At 45.8% G+C, this 21,410-nt stretch overlaps 1 protein-coding gene across 3 annotated transcripts in view; it reads right to left on the bottom strand.

The window, feature by feature from the left end:
- gosr2 (golgi SNAP receptor complex member 2) overlaps window positions 1-21,410 on the bottom strand; it is a 94,873-nt gene that overhangs the window by 51,928 nt on the left and 21,535 nt on the right. For 2 of the 3 annotated variants that reach the window (XM_070864081.1, XM_070864083.1), the window contains exon 2: window positions 906-970. The exons of the other annotated variant lie outside the window; for it this stretch is intronic. In XM_070864081.1, the coding sequence (XP_070720182.1) occupies window positions 906-970 (65 nt within the window). The remainder of the gene's footprint in view (window positions 1-905; window positions 971-21,410) is intronic. 3 annotated transcript variants of the gene reach the window in all.

Here is a 21,410-nt window from a genome sequence, read left to right as displayed (position 1 = left end):
AAGACACATGAGCTAAGCCAAAGCCTGACTCTTAAACTATTGGCACAGTCAACGTCGGAAAGTAGCCTCCGGCAAGGAAATCAGCCAATACCATTACTCCTGGCCGTACATCCAATAGAAAACATGTTGCAAACATTCATGTGTTGTTTTTGTTTTAAAATAAAGCTGGCTTTAGTTTGTTACTTATATAAGCCAACTTGATAAGGCAAGTAGTTTTACTATATAGAGAACTATGAATGCCCAGGAGTTGGAAATAAGCGCAAACTCAGCTGTTTATAAATGAGATAACAGGCTCGTCAACATGCCCATATCTCTCTATACGACATAATGTGAAACTAAGGAGAATACCCCCCTCCCCTCCCCTGCCCGCCCACCTCCTCTCCTCTCCTCTCCTCTCCTCTCCTCTCCTCTCCTCTCCTCTCCTCTCCTCTCCTCTCCTCTCCTCTCCTCTCCTCTCCTCATGGGCTGGCAGCAGGTAGCGTGTGGGGGCATCTATTGCCAATGCGTTCAGCGTCGATGCAAAAAGACATCTGCACCAAGTGATTAATGACTGTGGTACAATCCCAGCAAGTTTAGTTGGAACTAATCTGCCATTTATCACAACAGAAGTAATACATTTTAAGAGACTAATTCACGGTTACAGTGAACAAACTATGGGTCATGGAGTCCTGGAGAAATGTTAAATCTTTGTGTGGAATGACTGAGAAAAACAGGAAAGTCCGTGCACAAGACATGGGTGATAACCAGAAATGTCACCTTGTAATTTGTGATGTAATAAGCCACCCCACCAGGACAGATAACAATGTCATTATTTCTTTTGGCAGAGCTGTGTGCCCGTGCCACCTCCTTCCCTGCCCTGGCACCAGACTGACTCCGTTTACAACCTCTTAATTACAAATACTTACAGTGAACAGACTGTGCGTCGGCCTTCTCCAGCCGCCCCATGTGGGTCTGCACCTCATGGATCTGCCTGTTGAGGAGAGGCAGAGGAAATGGGTGGGTTAGCATCTATCTACAAACTCGGGCAGGGCCCCGTCAGAGGAAAGAGGACTTTTTATTTTCCCGATATACTGTACGAGGTTTCCCTATCAGCCCTTGGAAAAACACGACAAAAGCAACGAGGAGTGGCTCCATTTTCACAGCACAACTGATGGCAGAGATAGTGGGAGACTGGAAATGTGCGCTGGAATGATGTAAACGCACAATCTGAGGCACAGTGACGACTCTCTGGATCTTCCTGCATGGAACATACCCATAACCAGTAGCTGAAAGTTCTAGATCACAGTGAAAAACAGAGTTGACACGGTTAGGGAAAAAGCTATTTCACAAGTAGGCACATCCAGCAGTCAGAAAAAAAGATGCAGTTATTAACTTTCAAGTGAAAGAGCAAATAGGCAACTGAACCCACCTTCTCAAATGAGTATTACATAGAATGTACGGCACAGAAACAGGTCATTCAGTCCAACAGGTCCATGCCAGTGTTTATACGCCACACGAGCCTCCTCCCACCCCTAGTCATCTCACCCCATTAACATATCCTTCTATTCCTTTCTCCCTCATGTGTTTATCTAGCTTCCCCTTGAGTGCATCGATGCTTTTCGCCTCAACTGCTCCCTGTGGGAAGCTAGATAAACACTCACCAGGGAGAAAGGAATAGAAGATTATGTTGACAGGGTTTGATGAAATGGGGTGGGTTGGAGGAGGCTCGTGTGCAGCAGAAACACCGAGATGGCCTGTTTCTGTGCTGAACATTCTATGCCATTGTACGAAAATGCACAGGTAAGAGATATGCTGGGCCAAACAGATCTAGTAGGTTTTAAGTTCAAATTCTGATGGACTCCAATTAACATGACCTCAGTAGGCCAAGCAGTGGGAAGAGGACCTCATTAAATTCAACTATGATGTTCCCAGGAGCAGAATACTAACACTGATCATCCAGAATTCACAAATGGCGACTTACAATGGCAGTGAGGCGAGGAGAACCACACATTAAAATCATCATTAACAATATGCTGACGGCAGAGGCGGAGGAAGAGAGACTGCTGCTCAGTTTAACTCATCTTTGTACCGGGCTCAGTAACATGCTCCTGACCAAATGCTGGAGTATCACTGCCATTCCTGGTTCCAACAAAAAAAATATATTTTTTTTTAAAAACAAAGATGCAGATTAAAAGTCTTTCCAAGTGTTTGATTTTTGAAAGGATGCCACCAGCACTGGTTAAGGAAGGGAGTCATTTAACGTACAGAAAATCATTCATGTTAATATACAAAAAAACGTACCCAAGAGAAATCGAACAATGCCGAAAGTTAAATAGACCCTTTAAAAACATGCCGTAAGATAATGTCCACGTTCCCCATCATTTCCAGTGCTACCTTACCTCCTGGAGTGTGCCACACAATAGTTTTTGATAGCTTTGAACTTTCCTGCCATGACCATTCACTCCAACCTCTTGAGCAAACGTGTTTAAGCTCGAACCACAACTTGTATCACAAACACATGGTAAAATGGGGTCAATCAGATCAATTTAGATCTAAAGGGATCCATCTCACCTGCTCTGGTCACATAGAATTCTTTTGGGGGATTTTTGGGGTAGGATGGAACAATAGCACCGATGCAGTCTCATAATGAAGAACAAGCGCAAAACAGAGCAGATTGTTATGGGGTATTATAATCAGGGATCGAAATTCTTCAAAAGCAAAGGCGGGTTGAGAGGAAGACAAATCAGCCTTGCCAGGCCACTTTAGGACTTCTTGAAATCCAACTGGCCAAAATGATCACGCCCTTGTAGTCAACCCACATAGTTCCATGATTTTGTTGATTCTTGGTACGTTACACAGCTTTTTACGAGACATTATTCTGTAGGAGTGGCTGGACCTACCTTCCTGATTCACCACCAATTTGGGAAAGGCGCTATATAAATGCAAGTTTTCTTTTTACAACATTAGGAACATTGAGACCAAAAAAAGACTGTAGTCCACATCACCCACTCCCTGAAACATCTATCCAATTGTCCTTTAAATTTTCCCACACTACTTGCCTCGATCACCTCCCTAAACAGTTCATTCCACATGTTTATCTTCCGCTATGTAGTTAAATCTTTTCATTGTATGCAAAGCAAGCTACCTCCATGGTAGGTGTATTTTTATATCATCCGCAGGTTCTTTGCAAGCTATAGGATGGATACATTCCAAACCCTTTATGCGACACAAGCACCTACAGTCCACACAGGTTGGGTTAATGTTTAGAACCAGTCAGCACAGGAGATCATTTGGGCCATCGTGTCTGTGCCAGCACTTTGAAAGAGCTATCATCCAATTAGTTTTATACTCCAATACGTTACGATTTTTGTGTCTTTTCCCATTTGATGGCAAAGTCAGTGAAATAAATGGTTTGCTCTGGATCAAGCGGAAACCAAAAGTCAAATGGCTTAAAACAACAGGAGTTCAAATACGTGATATTCATGTGCTTCACGCTTGTGAAAGGAGAATATTTTTAAAAGATTGCAACTCAATGACAGAATAACAATGTTAGTCAGGGTTTCAGTAAAATGTAATAAAAATGTTCAAACTATGTTTACTTGAACTGTGGAAGACATCCAACGCTACAATTATAGGTTCTGTTCTTCCAAACTGGGATCACTTCTCCAAAATGTACTTTGGAGCTGTACAACACTGGGGTGAAGTACTGGGTGTTACAGACCTGTCACTGGTGGTGGCAGTACTGGGAGCAATTTGAGGTTAACTACGAATATCACAAAACATATTCTGTACTGTACATTAAAAGTCTATTGTTTATTTCCATAGCATACCGCTATTAATACTCAAAATACATCAACGTTGCTACATTAATACATTTAAAATAATGCAATTTATAATAACTGCAGTTAAATACAAGGTATAAAAGTTACAGCTTATGATGTATCAGTGTATTCTTGCCGAAGGGTTCAAGTCCCACTCCAGAAACTTGCGCACTTAATCTAGGCTGACACTCCAGTGCAGTTCTAAGGGAGTGGCACACTGCTAGAGGTGCCGTCATTCGGATGAGACGTTCAACCGAGGCCCCGTCTGCCCTCTCAAGTGAACGTAAATGATCCCATAGCAATGGCCAATATTTATCCCTCAATGAACATCACTTAAACAGAGTATCTGGTCATTCTCTCATTGCTGTTTGTAGGTCCTTTCTGTGTGCAAGTTGGCTGCCACGTTTCCTACATTACAACACTTGAAAGGTACTTCATTGGCTGTAGGGTGCTTTGGGACATCCAGAGGTTGTGAAAGGCACTATATAAATGCGAGTTTTTCTTTCTTTATACAACATTGACACCAAAAAAGACTGTATAGTCCACATCACCCATTCCCTGAAACCTCTATCTAATTGTTCTTTAAACCTTTCCACGCTATCTGCCTGTATTGCCTCCCTGGGCAGTTCATTCCACTTTTTTATCCTCCTTTGTGTCGTTAAATCTAAGCTGTCTGTGCATCTTCCCTTTCTTAAATTTCTGACCTTCCTTCTTATGTTTGGGGCTGTGTATCCTTGTTCTAGAGTCTGCCAATCTCAAACACATTCAGGTTTAATTTATCTCTTCCCTCAAAAATCTTGAACGCCGAAACATCTCTCTCTCTCTCTATCTCTCTCTCTCTCTCTCGTCTTCTCTATTTCAGAATAAACAATCTCAAGATCCACCCTCGTAGCTTAGATGCCTCAAGCTAGGTATCAGTTTGATTGTATTTTTCTGTACTGCCTCCAACACCTGGATATCCTTGCTATGATACGGTGACCAAAGCTGTAGACAGTGTGTTGTGGCTATACTAGATGCAGAGAGGATGTTTCCACTGATGGGGGAGACGAGAACTAGAGGGCATGATCTTAGAATAAAGAGCCACCCATTTAAAACTGAGATGAGGAGAAATTTCTTCTCTCAGAGGGTTGTAAATCTGTGGAATTCGCTGCCTCAGAGAGCTGTGGAAGCTGGGACATTGAATAAATTTAAGACATAAGAACATAAGAATTAGGAACAGGAGTAGGCCATCTAGCCCCTCGAGCCTGCTCCGCCATTCAACAAGATCATGGCTGATCTGGCCGTGGACTCAGCTCCACTTACCCGCCCGCTCCCCATAACCCTTAATTCCCTTATTGGTTAAAAATCTATCTATCTGTGACTTGAATACATTTAATGAGCTAGCCTCAACTGCTTCCTTGGACAGAGAATTCCACAGATTCATAACCCTCTGGGAGAAGAAATTCCTTCTCAACTCGGTTTTAAATTGGCTCCCCCGTATTTTGAGGCTGTGCCCCCTAGTTCTCGTCTCCCCGACCAGTGGAAACAACCTCTCTGCCTCTATCTTGTCTATCCCTTTCATTATTTTAAATGTTTCTATAAGATCACCCCTCATCCTTCTGAACTCCGAGTAAAGACCCAGTCTACTCAATCTATCATCATAAGGTAACCCCCTCATCTCCAGAATCAGCCTAGTGAATCGTCTTTGTACCCCCTCCAAAGCTAGTATATCCTTCCTTAAGTAAGGTGACCAAAACTGCACGCAGTACTCCAGGTGCGGCCTCACCAATACCCTATACAATTGCAGAAGGAACTCCGTGCTTTTGTACTCCATCCCTCTCGCAATGAAGGCCAACATTCCATTCACCTTCCTGATTACCTGTTGCACCTGCAAACTAACTTTTTGGGATTCATGAACCCCCAGGGGGGAAAAAAAGGGCCTTGTAAATGTCTGGAGTGTCACCCAGGTCGGGTGGCACCGTTTAATGTTTTTTATGTTTTGCAGGTAAACTCAAAAGAGTTTCATGAACCCCCAGGTTCCTCTGCACCGCAGCATGTTGTAATTTCTCCCCATTCAAATAATATTCGATTTTACTGTTTTTTTTCCCCCCAAGGTGGATGACCTCACACTTTCCGACATTGTATTCCATCTGCCAAACCTTAGCCCGTTCGCTTAACCTATCTAAATCTCTTTGCAGCCTCTCTGTGTCCTCTACACAACCCGCTTTCCCACTAATCTTTGTGTTATCTGCAAATTTTGTTACACTACACTCTGTCCCCTCTTCCAGGTCATCTATGTATATTGTAAACAGTTGTGGTCCCAGTACCAATCCCTGTGGCACACCACTAACCACCGACTTCCAACCCGAAAAGGACCCATTTATCCCAACTCTCTGCTTTCTGTTAGCCAGCCAATTCTCTATCCATGCTAATACATTTCCACTGACTCCACGTACCTTTATCTTCTGCAGTAACCTTTTGTGTGGCACCTTATCGAATGCCTTTTGGAAATCTAAATACACCACATCCATCAGTACACCTCTATCCACCATGCTCATTATATCCTCAAAGAATTCCAGTAAATTAGTTCAACATGATTTCCCCTTCATGAATCCATGCTGCGTCTGCTTGATTTGCACTATTCCTATCTAGATGTCCCGCTATTTCTTCCTTAATGATAGTTTCAAGCATTTTCCCCACTACAGATGTTAAACTAACCAGCCTATAGTTACCTGCCTTTTGTCTGCCCCCTTTTTTAAACAGAGGCATTACATTAGCTGCTTTCCAATCCGCTGGTACCTCCCCAGAGTCCAGAGAATTTTGGTAGATTATAACGAATGCATCTGCTATAACTTCCGCCATCTCTTTTAATACCCTGGGATGCATTTCATCAGGGCCAGGGGACTTGTCTACCTTGAGTCCCATTAGCCTGTCCAGCACTACCCCCCTAGTAATAGTGATTGTCTCAAGGTCCTCCCTTCCCACATTCCTGTGACCAGCAATTTCTGGCATGGTTTCTGTGTCTTCCACTGTGAAGACCGAAGCAAAATAATTGTTTAAGGTCTCAGCCATTTCCACATTTCCCATTATTAAATCCCCCTTCTCATCTTCTAAGGGACAAACATTTACTTTAGTCAATCTTTTCCGTTTTATATATCGGTAAAAGCTTTTACTATCTGTTTTTATGTTTTGTAATCTAGCTTTCCTTTCTTTATTGCTTTCTTAGTCATTCTTTGCTGTCGTTTAAAATTTTCCCAATCTTCTATTTTCCCACTAACCTTGGCCACCTTATACGCATTGGTTTCTAATTTGATACTCTCCTTTATTTCCTTGGTTATCCACGGCTGGTTATCCCTTCTCTTACTGCCCTTCTTTTTCACTGGAATATATTTTTGTTGAGCACTATGAAAGAGCTCCTTAAAAGACCTCCACTGTTCCTCAATTACCACCGTTTAGTCTGTGTTCCCAGTGTACTTTAGCCAACTCTGCCCTCATCCCACTCTAGTCCCCTTTGTTTAAACATAGTACGCTCGTTTGAGACACTACTTCCTCACCCTCAATCTGTATTACAAATTCAACCACACTGTGATCACTCATTCCGAGAGGATCTTGTACTAGGAGATCGTTTATTATTCCTGTCTCATTGCTCCCTTGTAAGTTCTGTAACATACTGTTCGAAGAAACAATCCCGTATGCATTCTATGAATTCCTTCTCCAGGCTACCCCGTGCGATTTGATTTGACCAATCGATATGTAGGTTAAAATCCCCCATGATTACTGCCGTTCCTTTTTCACATGCCTCCATTATTCCCTTGATTATTGCCCGCCCCACCATGAAGTTATTATTTGGGGGCCTATAAACTACGCCCACCAGTGACTTTTTCCCTTACTATCTCTAATCTCCACCCACAATGATTCATCATTTTGTTCATGCTCTCACAACTGCCCTGATATCATCCTTTATTAACCGAGCTACCCCACCTCCTTTCCCTTCTTGTCTATCTTTCAGAATCGTCAGATACCCCTGTATGTTTAATTCCCAGTCTTGGCCACTCTGCAACCACATTTCTGTAATGGCCACCAAATCATACCCATTTGTAATGATTTGTGCCATCAACTCATTTACTTTATTTCGAATGCTGCGTGCGTTAAGGAAGAGTGTTTTAATACTAGTTTTTAAACCATGATTTTTAGTTTTGACCCCTCCTGCAGCCCTTTTACATTCGGTGGCCCTTTTTGTTTTTTGTCTTGGGTTTCTCTGCCCTCCACTTTTACTCATCTCCTTTCTGTCTTTTGCTTTTGTCTCCTTTTTGTTTCCCTCTGTCTCCCTGCATTGGTTCCCATCCCCCTGCCATATTAGTTTAACTCCTTCCCAACAGCACTAGCAAACACTCCCCCTAGGACATTGGTTCCGGTCCTGAATAGGTGCAGACAGCGAAAGACAGTTTCGTAACCAATAAGGGAGTAAAGGGTTATGGGGAGCGGGCAGGGAAGTGGACCCGAGTCCATGATCGGATCAGCCAAGATCGTATAAAATGGCAGAGCAGGCTCGAGGGGCCGTATGGCCTACTCCTGCTCCTATTTCTTATGTTCTTATGTTCTTTATACAGGCATATTAATAGCTCCTGGGAGTTGTGCTCTGTTCCTATAGCTATGCGTGGCAGGATTTGGTCAGCTTTCTTTACTATTTAAGGATAGGTTAGCTCGATGGTTAAAGGAAAGTAGGATGAAGGGTTTTGATATCTGGGCAGGCACATGGGATTAGGTCTACTGCTCGTTGGGCTAAACAACTTGCTTCCATGTTGTACTGTCCATGTATAATTCCACACATTGCAGTACTGCCTAGATCACATGCCCAAGCCCTGGAATGAGGCTTGAACCCACAACCATCTAATCCAGAGGCAAGATGGCGCAATTGAGTCATGCTAAAGCTTGACTTAATACAAGTGTTGACCCTTTCGTTTTCAATTAATGACACGTACTTTGCGGTCAGCAGCGAAGCAAATGCATTCGCTTCTGGCCCCAAAGTCAGCTTCCCACAAGGATCTCATCTCGGTGGTGAGGAGTTCGGCTTTTCCAACATTTATTTGAGATCAGTGCAAGTTATAGGGATCCCCTAGTGGGAACTACTGTGACATCAACAAGCTGGCGAAGCAGCCAATCACAATGCAGAATTCGCACAGATTGGGAACCAGGAAGTGATTTTGATCCTTTTATGCTAACTTTTTCAAAATGTTAGAGAGCAAAACAAAGATTGGGGCTCTCACATGGGGAAAGGTAAACCTGAGATGTACATGAACACATGTTTCTTTTAAAGTTTCTTAAAATTAGTAATTTTTATTAAAATGAATAAATTTGACACTCCACAAAATTAAAATTAGTTTTTCAGGGTCATAACATTTGTTCAGCAGTCAATATTCTGTTAAAACCACAGTTACATCTAATCCAAAAGGGTCTAACTTTTAATGGTGAATTTAGCTTCTATATTACGTTGGGAAAGCCGACGTGTGTCAGTTTCCCTCATTTCACAGATTACACATTGCGGGGTATTGGGGGGTAGGGGGGGTTTACACTGATTGTGGGGTATTGGGTGGGGGGGGTTTACACTGATTGCGGGATATGGAGGGGGGGGTTTACACTGATTGCGGGGTATAGGGGGGGTTTACACTGATTGGGGGGTATAGGGGGGTTTACACTGATTGGGGGGTATAGGGGGGGGGGTTTACACTGATTGCGGGGTATGGGGGGGTTTACACTAATTGTGGGGTATAGGGGGGTTTACACTGATTGCGGGGTATGGGGGGGGGAGGAGTGGTTTACACCGATTGCGGGGTATGGGGGGGGGGTTTACACTGATTGCGGGGTATAGGGGCGGGGGTTTACACTGATTGGGGGTATGGGGGGGGAGGGAATGGTTTACACTGATTGCGTGGTATGGGGGGGGGGTTTACACTGATTGCGGGATATGGGGGGGGTTTACACTGATTGGGGGGTATGGAGGGGGGGGGATGGTTTACACCGATTGCGGGGTATGGGGGGGGGGGTTTACACTGATTGGGGGGTATGGGGGGGGGATGGTTTACACTGATTGCGGGGTATGGGGGGGGGGGGTTTACACTGATTGGGGGGTATGGGGGGGGGGATGGTTTGCACCGATTGCGGGGTATGGGGGGGGGGGGTTTACACTGATTGCGGGGTATAGGGGCGGGGGTTTACACCGATTGGGGGGTATGGGGGGGGGGGAATGGTTTACACTGATTGCGTGGTATGGGGGGGGGGGTTTACACTGATTGCGGGGTATGGGGGGGGGTTTACACTGATTGCGGGGTATGGGGGGGGGTTTACACTGATTGCGTGGTATGGGGAGGGTATGGTTTACACCGATTGCGGGGTATAGGGGGGGGATGGTTTACACCGATTGCGGGGTATAGGGGGGGTATGGTTTACACCGATTGCGGGGTATAGGGGGGGGATGGTTTACACTGATTGCGTGGTATGGGGGGGGTTTTACACTGATTGCGGGGTATGGGGGGGGTTTACACTGATTGCGGGGGATGGGGGGGTTTACACTGATTGCGTGGTATGGGGGGGTATGGTTTACACTGATTGCGTGGTATGGGGGGGTATGGTTTACACTGATTGCGGGGTATGGGGGGGATGGTTTACACTGATTGCGGGGTATGTGGGGGGGGGGGGTTTACACTGATTGCGGGGTATGGGGGGGGATCGTTTACACTGATTGCGGGGTATGGGGGGGGGGAATGGTTTACACTGATTGCGGGGTATGTGGGGGGGGGGGGTTTACACTGATTACGGGGTATGGGGGGTGAATGATTTACACTGATTGCAGGGTATGGGGGGGAATGGTTTACACCGATTGCGGGGTATGGGGGGGGATCGTTTACACTGATTGCGGGGTATGGGGGGGGATCGTTTACACTGATTGCGGGGTATGGGGGGGGGGGAATGGTTTACACTGATTGCGGGGTATGGGGGGGGGAGTTTACACTGACTGCGGGGTATGGGGAGGGGGGTTTACACTGACTGCGGGGTATGGGGAGGGGGGTTTACACTGACTGCGGGGTATGGGGAGGGGGGTTTACACTGCGGGGTATGGGGGGGGATGGTTTACACTGATTGCGGGGTATGGGGGAGGGGATTTACACTGACTGCGGGGTATGAGGAGTGGGGGGGATGGTTTACACTGATTGCGGGGTATGGGGAGGGAGGTTTACACTGATTGCGGGTATGGGGGAGGGTATGGTTTACACTGATTGCGGGGTATGGGGGGGGAATGATTTACACTGATTGTAGGGTATGGGGGGGGGATGGTTTACACCGATTGCGGGGTATGGGGGGGGAATGATTTACACTGATTGCAGGGTATGGGGGGGAATGGTTTACACCGATTGCGGGGTATGGGGGGGAGGATGTTTTACACTGATTGCGGGGTATGGGGGGGGGGAATGGTTTACACTGATTGCGGGGTATGGGGGGGGGTTTACACTGATTGCGGGGTATGGGGAGGGGGGTTTACACTGACTGCGGGGTATGGGGAGGGGGGTTTACACTGATTGCGGGATATGAGGGAGGGTATGGTTTACACTGATTGCGGTGTATGGGGAGTGGGGGGGGATGGTTTACACTGATTGCGGGGTATGGGGAGGGGGGGGTACAGCCAGTGTCGGAGCAGTGAATGACTGACCACAACTTCAGGATTTCCGCGTTAGGATGCATTACATCCTGAAGTTGCGGTCAGTTTCAAAGGGGTAACAGCGTATGCTGTTCGTTTGCTGTTATTACCCACCACAAATGCCAGGTCAATGCCTCCGTTAATATATGAAAACATTCAACGTTCATGTGCAGTGACTGCCAACAGCAATTTCTACCCATATGTTTATAGCCATGATTTATAGCACCACTAAAGTACTCCAGTCACACACCGTGTTATTGACTCAATACCTTCTGAAGTGACCCAGCAAAATGTTAACAATTCATTACAAAGTTCAACATGAACAAAGTCTAGCGACAACAACTCAGGCATAATATCAGCACAAGACTAAGACAATCTCAGCCCAGTCAGCCCTGCAAAGTCCTCCACACCAACATCTGGGGGCTGGTGCCCAAGTTGGGAGATCTGTCCCACAGATTAGTTAAGCAACAGCTTGACAGTCATTCTCACGGAATCATACCTTTCAGCCAACGACCCAGACTCCTCCAGCATCATCCTTGGGTATATCCTGCCCCAACAGCAGGATACCCATCAGAAGTGGGTGCAGTGATATACAGACAGGTGGGAGCTGTTCTGGAGTCCTCAACATCGGCTGTGGACTCCTTGAAGCATCATGGCTTCAGGTCAAACAAGGCCAAGGAAATGTCATGTTGATCACCACCACCTATCATTAGTACTCCTCTGTGTTGAACACTTGAATGAACCTTCAAAACAAAGGCACAGAATGTACACTGGGTGGCACTTTCAATGTCCACCAAGGGTGGCTCGGTATTCCCACCACTGGCTGAGTCTTGAAGGACACAGCTCCCATCCTGAGCCTGCATCAGGTGAAGAAACCAAAACGAGGAGATAATCTAAAGCACTTCACAGCTAATAAATTACTTTTCCCAAGTGCAGTCATTTCTGTTGGTAAATACAACAGCCAACTTGAGCACAAGGCCCCACAAAAAGCAATGAGACTGATAACCAGTTAGTCTGTTTTGGGTAAACCCAGGAGTATATTAGGCATCAAACACCAGATTAATAAACTACTTTTCTCTTATGTATTGCCAGTTGTTGAATGTAGTAAAATTACCATATCATTATCATAGGCGGTCCTTCGAAGTGAGGATGACTTGTTTCCACGCCAAAAAAGGACGAGTTCACAGGTTTTTCAAAGGACCCAAGCTACATGTTGAAGGGTGGAAGATGCCTGTGCATGGATTGTTTTTAACATGGGGTGGCCATTGCACACCAGCCACCACACGGGCTTGACAGAACTCGGCCTTGTTCCAGTGGCAAGGGTTAACCAAGACGACTGGAGACCTGCTCTGCTGCATGGACCTAATGTGCACACATATTGCAGTTACCATAACAGACAGCTCTAGATTGCTCCATCACACATCCTTAACAGGCTTGCTAAAGTTCATTCATTTTCCATTCTTTTGATTGGTCAATTAAATTATCTGGATTAAACATTTGTAATTTTGTACGGTTTGTAAATTATATACATTCCACTATCTTAAAAGCTCTCCCCCCCACCACCACCATCCTCCCCCCACCAATTAACTAAGCAAATGATACCAACTAATTACAACCCTGACAGAAGAACATCATTTTATAAACCCTGCCACAAAACTGTGTCAAGAATATAACAGACTTCACAAACCTCTAGATAGGTTTGGATAGAGAAAGATTTCAGCCCAACTGATTTCATCATTCCATAAGACCAACCCTACAATCTTCCCATTATAACATCTAGCTGTTCCTTGAATGAACCCAATGACTGGGCTCAGGAGATTGAGATTATAAACAGCAGTTAGCAATTTAATGAACACGCAGACCACAATTTGGATTTACATTGCAATTTTGCCGTTGGTGGTTTGCAAAGTGGAGAGAGATTCCCTGGAGCAGGTAATCTCTGCTTCAGGCTGACACCAAATGAAGTGCAAATGCAATGCAGTGTCAACACAGATATAAAAGGTGCTTTGGTGGGGACCCTTGGATCTCATATCGTCATAGGCAGTCCTTGGAAATGAGGATGACTTGCTTCCACGCCAAAAAAGGATGAGTTCACAAGTGTTTCAATGAAGGACCTAATATTCCAGGTCCTGAACTGCATAGTGTAGGGTGGAAGATGCCTGCGTGTGGATTTTTTTGGCCGTTGCACACCAGCCACCACACGGGCTTGACAGAGATAGGTCTTGGTCCAGTGGCAAGAGCAACAGAGCAGGTCTCTAGTTGTCGTTGGATCTATCACACACGTTAAACCTACCTGCAATTGATTTAAATGTCCGCACACTGCCACCTGCACTGTCTCAACATATAAAATGTAGCTGCTGGGAGAACAGTTCCGCGCACGTGTGTAAGCACACAGCTCTCTCCTGGGCCACAGAATTGAGGTGCATGCTCGGCAATGTTAGCGTAACGCAGTTTGGGTGCAACCTGAACTGTAGCTACCGGCATCGGACCAATGGCTGCAGTCAAAATGCACTTGAACAATCACACAATTAGAAATCGGTGTGGTCAGCCGCACACTTCCTGGTGTCCGAGAGCACTGTGGATTTGAAATACAGAATCTTTCCCTAACTCGACAAGGTCAGGCCAAATTTGGCATTTGGCCCATTTCATCACTGGCTCAGTTTCTTAGCCTCAACAACAACAACTTGTATTTATATAGCACCTTTAACGCGATGAAATGTCCCAAAGCGCTTCACAGGTGTATTATGAGATAATAAATGACACTGAGCCTGCATAACTAGAAATTAGCGCAGGTGACGAAAAGCTTGGTCAAAGAGGTATGTTTTAAGGAGGAAAGACAGGTGGAAAGGCGGAGAGGGTTAGGCAGCGAGTTCCAGAGCTTGGGGCAGAGGCAACAGAAGGCGCGGCCACCAATGGTTGAGCGATTATAATCAGGGATGCTCAAGAGGGCAGAATTAGAGGAGCACAGACATCTCGGGGGGGGGGGGGGGAGGGGGGAGGGGGCTGGAGGAGATTACAGAGATAAGGAGGGGTGAGGCCATGGAGGGATTTGAAAATAAGGATGAGAATTCTGAAATCGAGGCGTTGCTTAACTGGAAGCCAATTTAGGTCAGCGAGCACAGGGGTGATGGGTGAGCGGGACTTAGTGCAAGTTAGGACACAGCGTCATGCAATTCTGGGGACTCTTAAGGCTTTGGATTCTTATCAGAAAGCCATCAGTACAATGATGTTGCTCATTGAGTCTCTAACCCTGACTCAAGGAAGAAGCCAGCAATGAGGAACCCATAATAAGCAAGCGGATAAAGAACCTAGCAGAAACTGTATAAAATGGCGAGCTCCCGATTTTAACCATTGGTAGCCCTGCCTTCAGCTGCCCAGGCCCTAAGGTCTGGAATTCCCTCCTTAAACCTCTCTCTCCTCCTTTAAGACACTCCTCAAGACCTACCTCTTTAACTAAGCTATTGGTCAACTGTCCTATCTCGTGATGTGGCTCAGTGTCAAATGCTGTCTGATAACGCTCATGTGAAACACCCAAGGACGATTTTACATTATAGGCGCTATAGAAATGCCAATTGTTGCTGTTGAGGTGTTGTGGAACTTCCCTTGCAGTATATAAATAGTGCCCGTTCCACAGGGCCACTTACCTGCAATATTACAGAACCATCTCTTATTGAAGCATGTCTGTAATTTAAAGAAGGCATAAATTCCCACTGCACCGAACCAAGTAACAGAGCATAAACTCAATAGCAGATTTGGATATTTTAATTTCAGTGCATAAAATTGCCTGTAAGCTCCCCAATATAGCAATGGTGCTCCTTAAACCTCCAAAAGGTGATGATTAAATTATCTCCAGCATGTGAGTGAGTTTTGAAGCAGATCACTCAAGGTCATCTAACTCCACCCCCATCACCACCCCTCACCCCATTCACCTATACCGAATTTGCATTGCAGTCACTGCATTCAGATTAGGTGTCCCAGCGACAGAGGTCAGCTTCTCAGCTGCTGCAGCTCTCCTGTACACATCTCCTCCGCTGTATGTGCGATACGGTTCTCGCACCTGTTCTATGGGCAGATGTGCTTTCTAGGACTCCTTCTATCCTCAACAGTTAATGCAAGTGATTGTTTCATTTGCCGGCTCAATTTACAAGTTGGAAAGAATGAAAGCAATTAAAAAGCCAAATTAAATCTCTAAACAGAGATGCTGCAGCCTCAGGCAGGCAATAAAAATGCCTGCTTTGAATAACGAAGCTACAAGGGGGCATGTGGCCTCAGGGACAAGCGAGGAATTAGATCGGATCTACATCAGCACAGAGGACTACATATAGGGCAACAGATAGCTGACAATCAGTTACAACTTAATGCAATTCTGATTGTTCTGCTGACAAACGGAGAGAGCAAAACTTGTGGGTTTTTTTAAAAAAAAGAAAAAAAAGACTTGCATTTTGATAGCGGCTTTCATGACCACCGGACGGCCCAAAGCACTTTATAGCCAATAAAGTACTTTTGGAGTGTCGTCACTGTTGACTGCAGCAGCCAACTTGCGCACAGCAAGCTCCCACAAACAGCAATGTGACAATGACCAGATAATCTGTTTTTGCCAAAACTACAAGATTGAATCTCTTATTTCACTGTCAGTGTTTTTTTACTGTAGGTTTTAAAAAAATATTTGTTACAGTTATACAGCTGACAATGGTAGAGGCAGACGGCGAGCATTGGGAAAGTAACAGAGGTCTGTGTGATTGGTGAGCTGCAGACACTACAGTGAACACATTTGTGCCTACCATGGAATATGGGGAAAACAGGGAAATGACAGGACAGTAGTGTTTCACGTGACTAAAGCAGCTCTTGTAACTCTCCAGCAATGAAGCATAACTTAGTGAGAAGGGTCACCGATTCCATTGCTACAATCTCCAAAATCCAGTTTCTAAAAAAAGCACATGTAATTGAGATAAGTTTATTCAAAATGGCATTGTTTGTGAGATGATCGCATGGAGATACAAGCTGTGTAAGGGCTCTATTGTCCAGCTTTATATATCAAACATTGATTTCAAATGTACTTTTACGTCCTCTGCTCCTGAAAGCACTGATGTGTGCTGGTGTTCAGTTCCACAAGCACCTAGTGAACATTCTAAATGCTGGGACGTTTTTCCAACTGCAAGGCACATCACAGCCAGCAGGTAAATCAAAAGTTACTGCTGAACTTTAAAACGGGCATGTTCTTTCCCTCGCCTTCCTTGGTTTTGTCGATGCTATGCAGGCAACCCCTCTGCTTTCCCCTTGCTCACTGGAAGTTCAGATCAAACAGAAAGCCAGGTCCGGTTACCCTGTGATGCAGCTGCTGAAAATCAGCTTTCTGCTTTTTCTTTTGTAGAGCATCAAGAGTTAACAAATCTTGTGTTACACTGCTTTATAAGAACAGAAGCGTTATCCCACGTACTGCTCAATCTATTATTCACTGCTGGAGTGAAGCATAATCCCTCTCAGGCCACAAAGTCAAATTGTTGTTAAGTAAACACCGAGTGAGGTCAATTAGAATCTACTTGTTACTTGGTAAGCAATTTTGTAAGTTGCAGTGCTGGTGTAAATTTCAGACTTTATGCCATTTTATTTTGAATTAATTTTAATTGATTTCCTAAGTCTTTTTGTTTAACTGCTGATGACATCAAGGATCTGGAATAGGGCCATTTATGTGCAATGGAGGTAAATTAAGAGAGAGAGAATGACCAGGTCACAGTTTAGCAACCAGATCCTCGGAGAAATTCAGCTTCCACACACGGTCAGACTCAGTATTTTCCCATCCTAGGCAGTTCTCGATGAGATCATCACCATGCAATTTAAAAACAAAAATATAGTCACAGACCAAAAACACAAACAATGTAACCATAGTTATGCACAACTATTTTATTACAGATGGTGTGACTCCCCTTTAATGTTGGCTGCACTATATTTGATTCAAAGCTAAATATAGGTTTGTGCCAATAAACAAGTTAAAGAAATGACAGTGGGTGTCACTTTAAAAAAAATATATAAAATGGGGCTTCTTCAACAGCTCAGTTGGTTAACCTAATGAATAGCTGATCCAAACAGATCAACGTCGATCCCTGGTCGGTAACGTTACCTGGCCAATAGTCATCCCTCAAGCAACATAATAAAAACAGATTGTCTGGTCATTATCACATGGTTGTTTGTGGGAGCTTGCTGTGTGCAATTGGCTGCCATGTTTCCCACATTACAACAGTGACTACACTTCGAAAGTATCTCTTTGGTTGTAAATGCAACCTTTCTTTCTGATCTCGCCTATGACACCAGTAAGGAGGCTGCAACTCGCCTCAGTGCTACTGGCACAGGCTAGGGAGAAGGACCGAAAAAAGAAAATCAGATACTGAGCCTGCTCCGGATCCCTATACAGTGCTCATTGCCTAAAGTGCACGTGCATGAAGACTGGATCCCGCCTGATTGCAACACTACCTATCGTCAAAAAACTATCTATCACGTGAAGCAGAGTTACCAGAGGGCACCCATGGAACCATGTCCTGGCAAGAGGTCAAGGCCTTCAGGAAAGGGGGAAAAATCCTAAAAGGAAGGAAAAAAAACTTGGTCTGGGATTGCCAGGCCTGTGAACCTTTTTCAACAGTTCTTCACCCAACCATGCTTTTTTCCCTAAATGTTGACACTCATCCTTCCTGTTAACAGACATTAGGCTTTGGAATTTCTAAGTTTTCCTACATGGAAACAGTTGGCGGATTTGAACACAAGAGATAGTGGAGGAAAAGCAAGGCTGCCAAACGTATTAACTGCGTCAAAGCCAACTAAAGGTTCCTAAAACATACTCAAACACTCAGTGCGAGGCTTAAACTCATTTTTTGCACTTTCATCAGCATTTTGATTCTCTGAACATACCACTCTTGGCATGCAAGGCAATTCTTACTTTGCAAGCCCAAAATGTTTCATGCCTGAATAAGAGTAGCATACCACAACTTAAAATGACTAAAGCAGGTCTAGGTCTGCAGTGGTTTGTTTAATCATAGAATCATAGGGCTCAAAATTGGCTAGGAGTTGCTCTGTTTTTTTTTGGAGCTACTTGATTTTTCTGAAGTATCTTAAAAATCCACATTTTGCACATTCAATTTGCGCCAGTGTAAGTGAATTAGTTAGGATTTGTTTAGTTTCGTTTTTTTTTTCCAAAAGGGGGCGTTACCAGCCACCTATGCCCGTTTTGGCCATTTAGGTCACTTTGGCCAGCTAATATTTACTCCAAACTAACAGGCCAGAGTATGTGGCTGCTTGTGAAAACCCTTGCGGAGAGTTAAGAAATCAGCACAGGTAGATACATCAGAGGCCAGCAGAACTTAATGACTTGACTAAAGAACGTAAATAGGATCAAACAGTTATACAGGACATCATATGACAAACTTTGCAAAGCTAATTTACTGTACAACAGAAGCATTCATGGAAGCTTAAACTACAAAAATAAAAGTAAAAAGATAGTTGAATTAAATTGCCCTAATCTCACAACTAATTTAAACAACTATTTGTTTGCAATGATTATACTGGGCCAAAATTGAGCCCATATTATTTATGGAAGTAGACTTTATTTAGATAACATATTCTCTCAGAGTTCCTCCATCACTTATGTTCTTCTTTCACAATAGCACCAGGTAAATAGGCTTGACAAATGATCATCACTATTCACAAGAGACAAAACATATTTACATAATTTTTTCAAAATATCCAAATAAAAAATAGAAGTCAGTCAGTCCTACCCTACCTTCATCTTCAGCCTGGGAGGACAGCGGGCTGGCCTATGCGGTAGGCCACTCGGCCTGGGATAGGGGCGGGACGCACCAGCAACTGGTATGATGATGATGATGATGATGATGATGGGGTCCCACGCTGCAGCACGCACATGAGAGGCTGGGGTGGAGGAGCTACTGCGCATGCGCAGACGTCCCGGCACTGTTTTCAGCGTGGGATGCTGGCTCTGCCCCTGACCCGACTGGCCACTCTGCGCGAATACCCGGTAGAGGCCAGACAGCGACTAAAGTGGGGCCTGATTTTTTCGGAGCACTTTTCGACGCAGAAAAGTGGCGCATCTCCAGTGAGTGGGCCAATTTTAAGTCCAGGAGGCCTTTAGCCCATCATGCCTTTGCCAGCTCTTTGAAAGAGCTGTCCAATTAGTCCCACTCCCCTTGTCAGTCCCCATAACCCTGTAAGTTTTCCCCTTTGTGCTTATCCAATTCCCTTTTGAAAGTTATTATTGAATCTGCTTCTACCACCCTTTCAGGCAGTGCATTCCAGATCATAACAACTCACTCTGTAGTTTTTTCCCTCATCTCCCCACTGTTTTTTTTGCCAATTACCTTAAATCTGTTTCCTCAGGTTACCGACCCTCCTGCCACTGGAAACAGTTTCTCCTTATTTACTCCATCACAACCCTTCATCATTTTGAACAGAAATTGTTTTTTTATTAATATTATTCAGTAATGCCACAGCCATCATCTTAGAATCATCTCTTCATTGGCTAGGCATCATTCTAGAGATTCCATAAAAATTAGACAGCCCAAATCTGAGCCAATCCACCTCAGGAACAACAATTCCTCCATTTCCACCAGATGCATATGTTCCACCTGTATGATGTCGGACGTACTCAAAGAAGCATAATCTTCAATGGAGGTCATGGCAGGGGGGGGGGGTGGGGAGAGGAGAGGAGAATGGAGGGGGGAAGGGAAGAGTGGAGTGGAGGGGGGAGAAGAGGAGGGGAGAGTGGAGGGGGGAGAGTGCAGGGAGGGGGAGAAGGGGAGAGTGGGGGGGAGGGAAGAGTGGGTGGGGAGGGGGAGGGAAGAGAAGAAGGGTGGGGAGGGGGAGGGAAGAAAGAGTGGGTGGGGAGGGGGAGGGAAGGAAGAGTGGGTGGGGAGGGGGAGGGAAGAAAGAGTGGGTGGGGAGGGGGAGGGAAGAAAGAGTGGGTGGGGAGGGGGAGGGAAGAAAGAGTGGGTGGGGAGGGGGAGGGAAGAAAGAGTGGGTGGGGAGGGGGAGGGAAGAAAGAGTGGGTGGGGAGGGGGAGGGAAGAAAGAGTGGGTGGGGAGGGGGAGGGAAGAAAGAGTGGGTGGGGAGGGGGAGGGAAGAAAGAGTGGGTGGGGAGGGGGAGGGAAGAAAGAGTGGGTGGGGAGGGGGAGGGAAGAAAGAGTGGGTGGGGAGGGGGAGGGAAGAAAGAGTGGGTGGGGAGGGGGAGGGAAGAAAGAGTGGGTGGGGAGGGGGAGGGAAGAAAGAGTGGGTGGGGAGGGGGAGGGAAGAAAGAGTGGGTGGGGAGGGGGAGGGAAGAAAGAGTGGGTGGGGAGGGGGAGGGAAGAAAGAGTGGGTGGGGAGGGGAGGGAAGAAAGAGTGGGTGGGGAGGGGGAGGGAAGAAAGAGTGGGTGGGGAGGGGGAGGGAAGAAAGAGTGGGTGGGGAGGGGGAGGGAAGAAAGAGTGGGTGGGGAGGGGGAGGGAAGAAAGAGTGGGTGGGGAGGGGAGGGAAGAAAGAGTGGGTGGGGAGGGGGAGGGAAGAAAGAGTGGGTGGGGAGGGGGAGGGAAGAAAGAGTGGGTGGGGAGGGGAGGGAAGAAAGAGTGGGTGGGGAGGGGAGGGAAGAAAGAGTGGGTGGGGAGGGGGAGGGAAGAAAGAGTGGGTGGGGAGGGGAGGGAAGAAAGAGTGGGTGGGGAGGGGGAGGGAAGAAAGAGTGGGTGGGGAGGGGGAGGGAAGAAAGAGTGGGTGGGGAGGGGGAGGGAAGAAAGAGTGGGTGGGGAGGGGGAGGGGAAGAAAGAGTGGGTGGGGAGGGGGAGGGGAAGAAAGAGTGGGTGGGGAGGGGGAGGGGAAGAAAGAGTGGGTGGGGAGGGGGAGGGAAGAAAGAGTGGGTGGGGAGGGGGAGGGAAGAAAGAGTGGGTGGGGAGGGGGAGGGAAGAAAGAG

Source organism: Pristiophorus japonicus, chromosome 21, assembly GCF_044704955.1.
Source record: "Pristiophorus japonicus isolate sPriJap1 chromosome 21, sPriJap1.hap1, whole genome shotgun sequence".
Taxonomy (NCBI): Eukaryota; Metazoa; Chordata; class Chondrichthyes; family Pristiophoridae; genus Pristiophorus; species Pristiophorus japonicus.
This window is presented reverse-complemented; position numbering and strand designations above follow the sequence as displayed.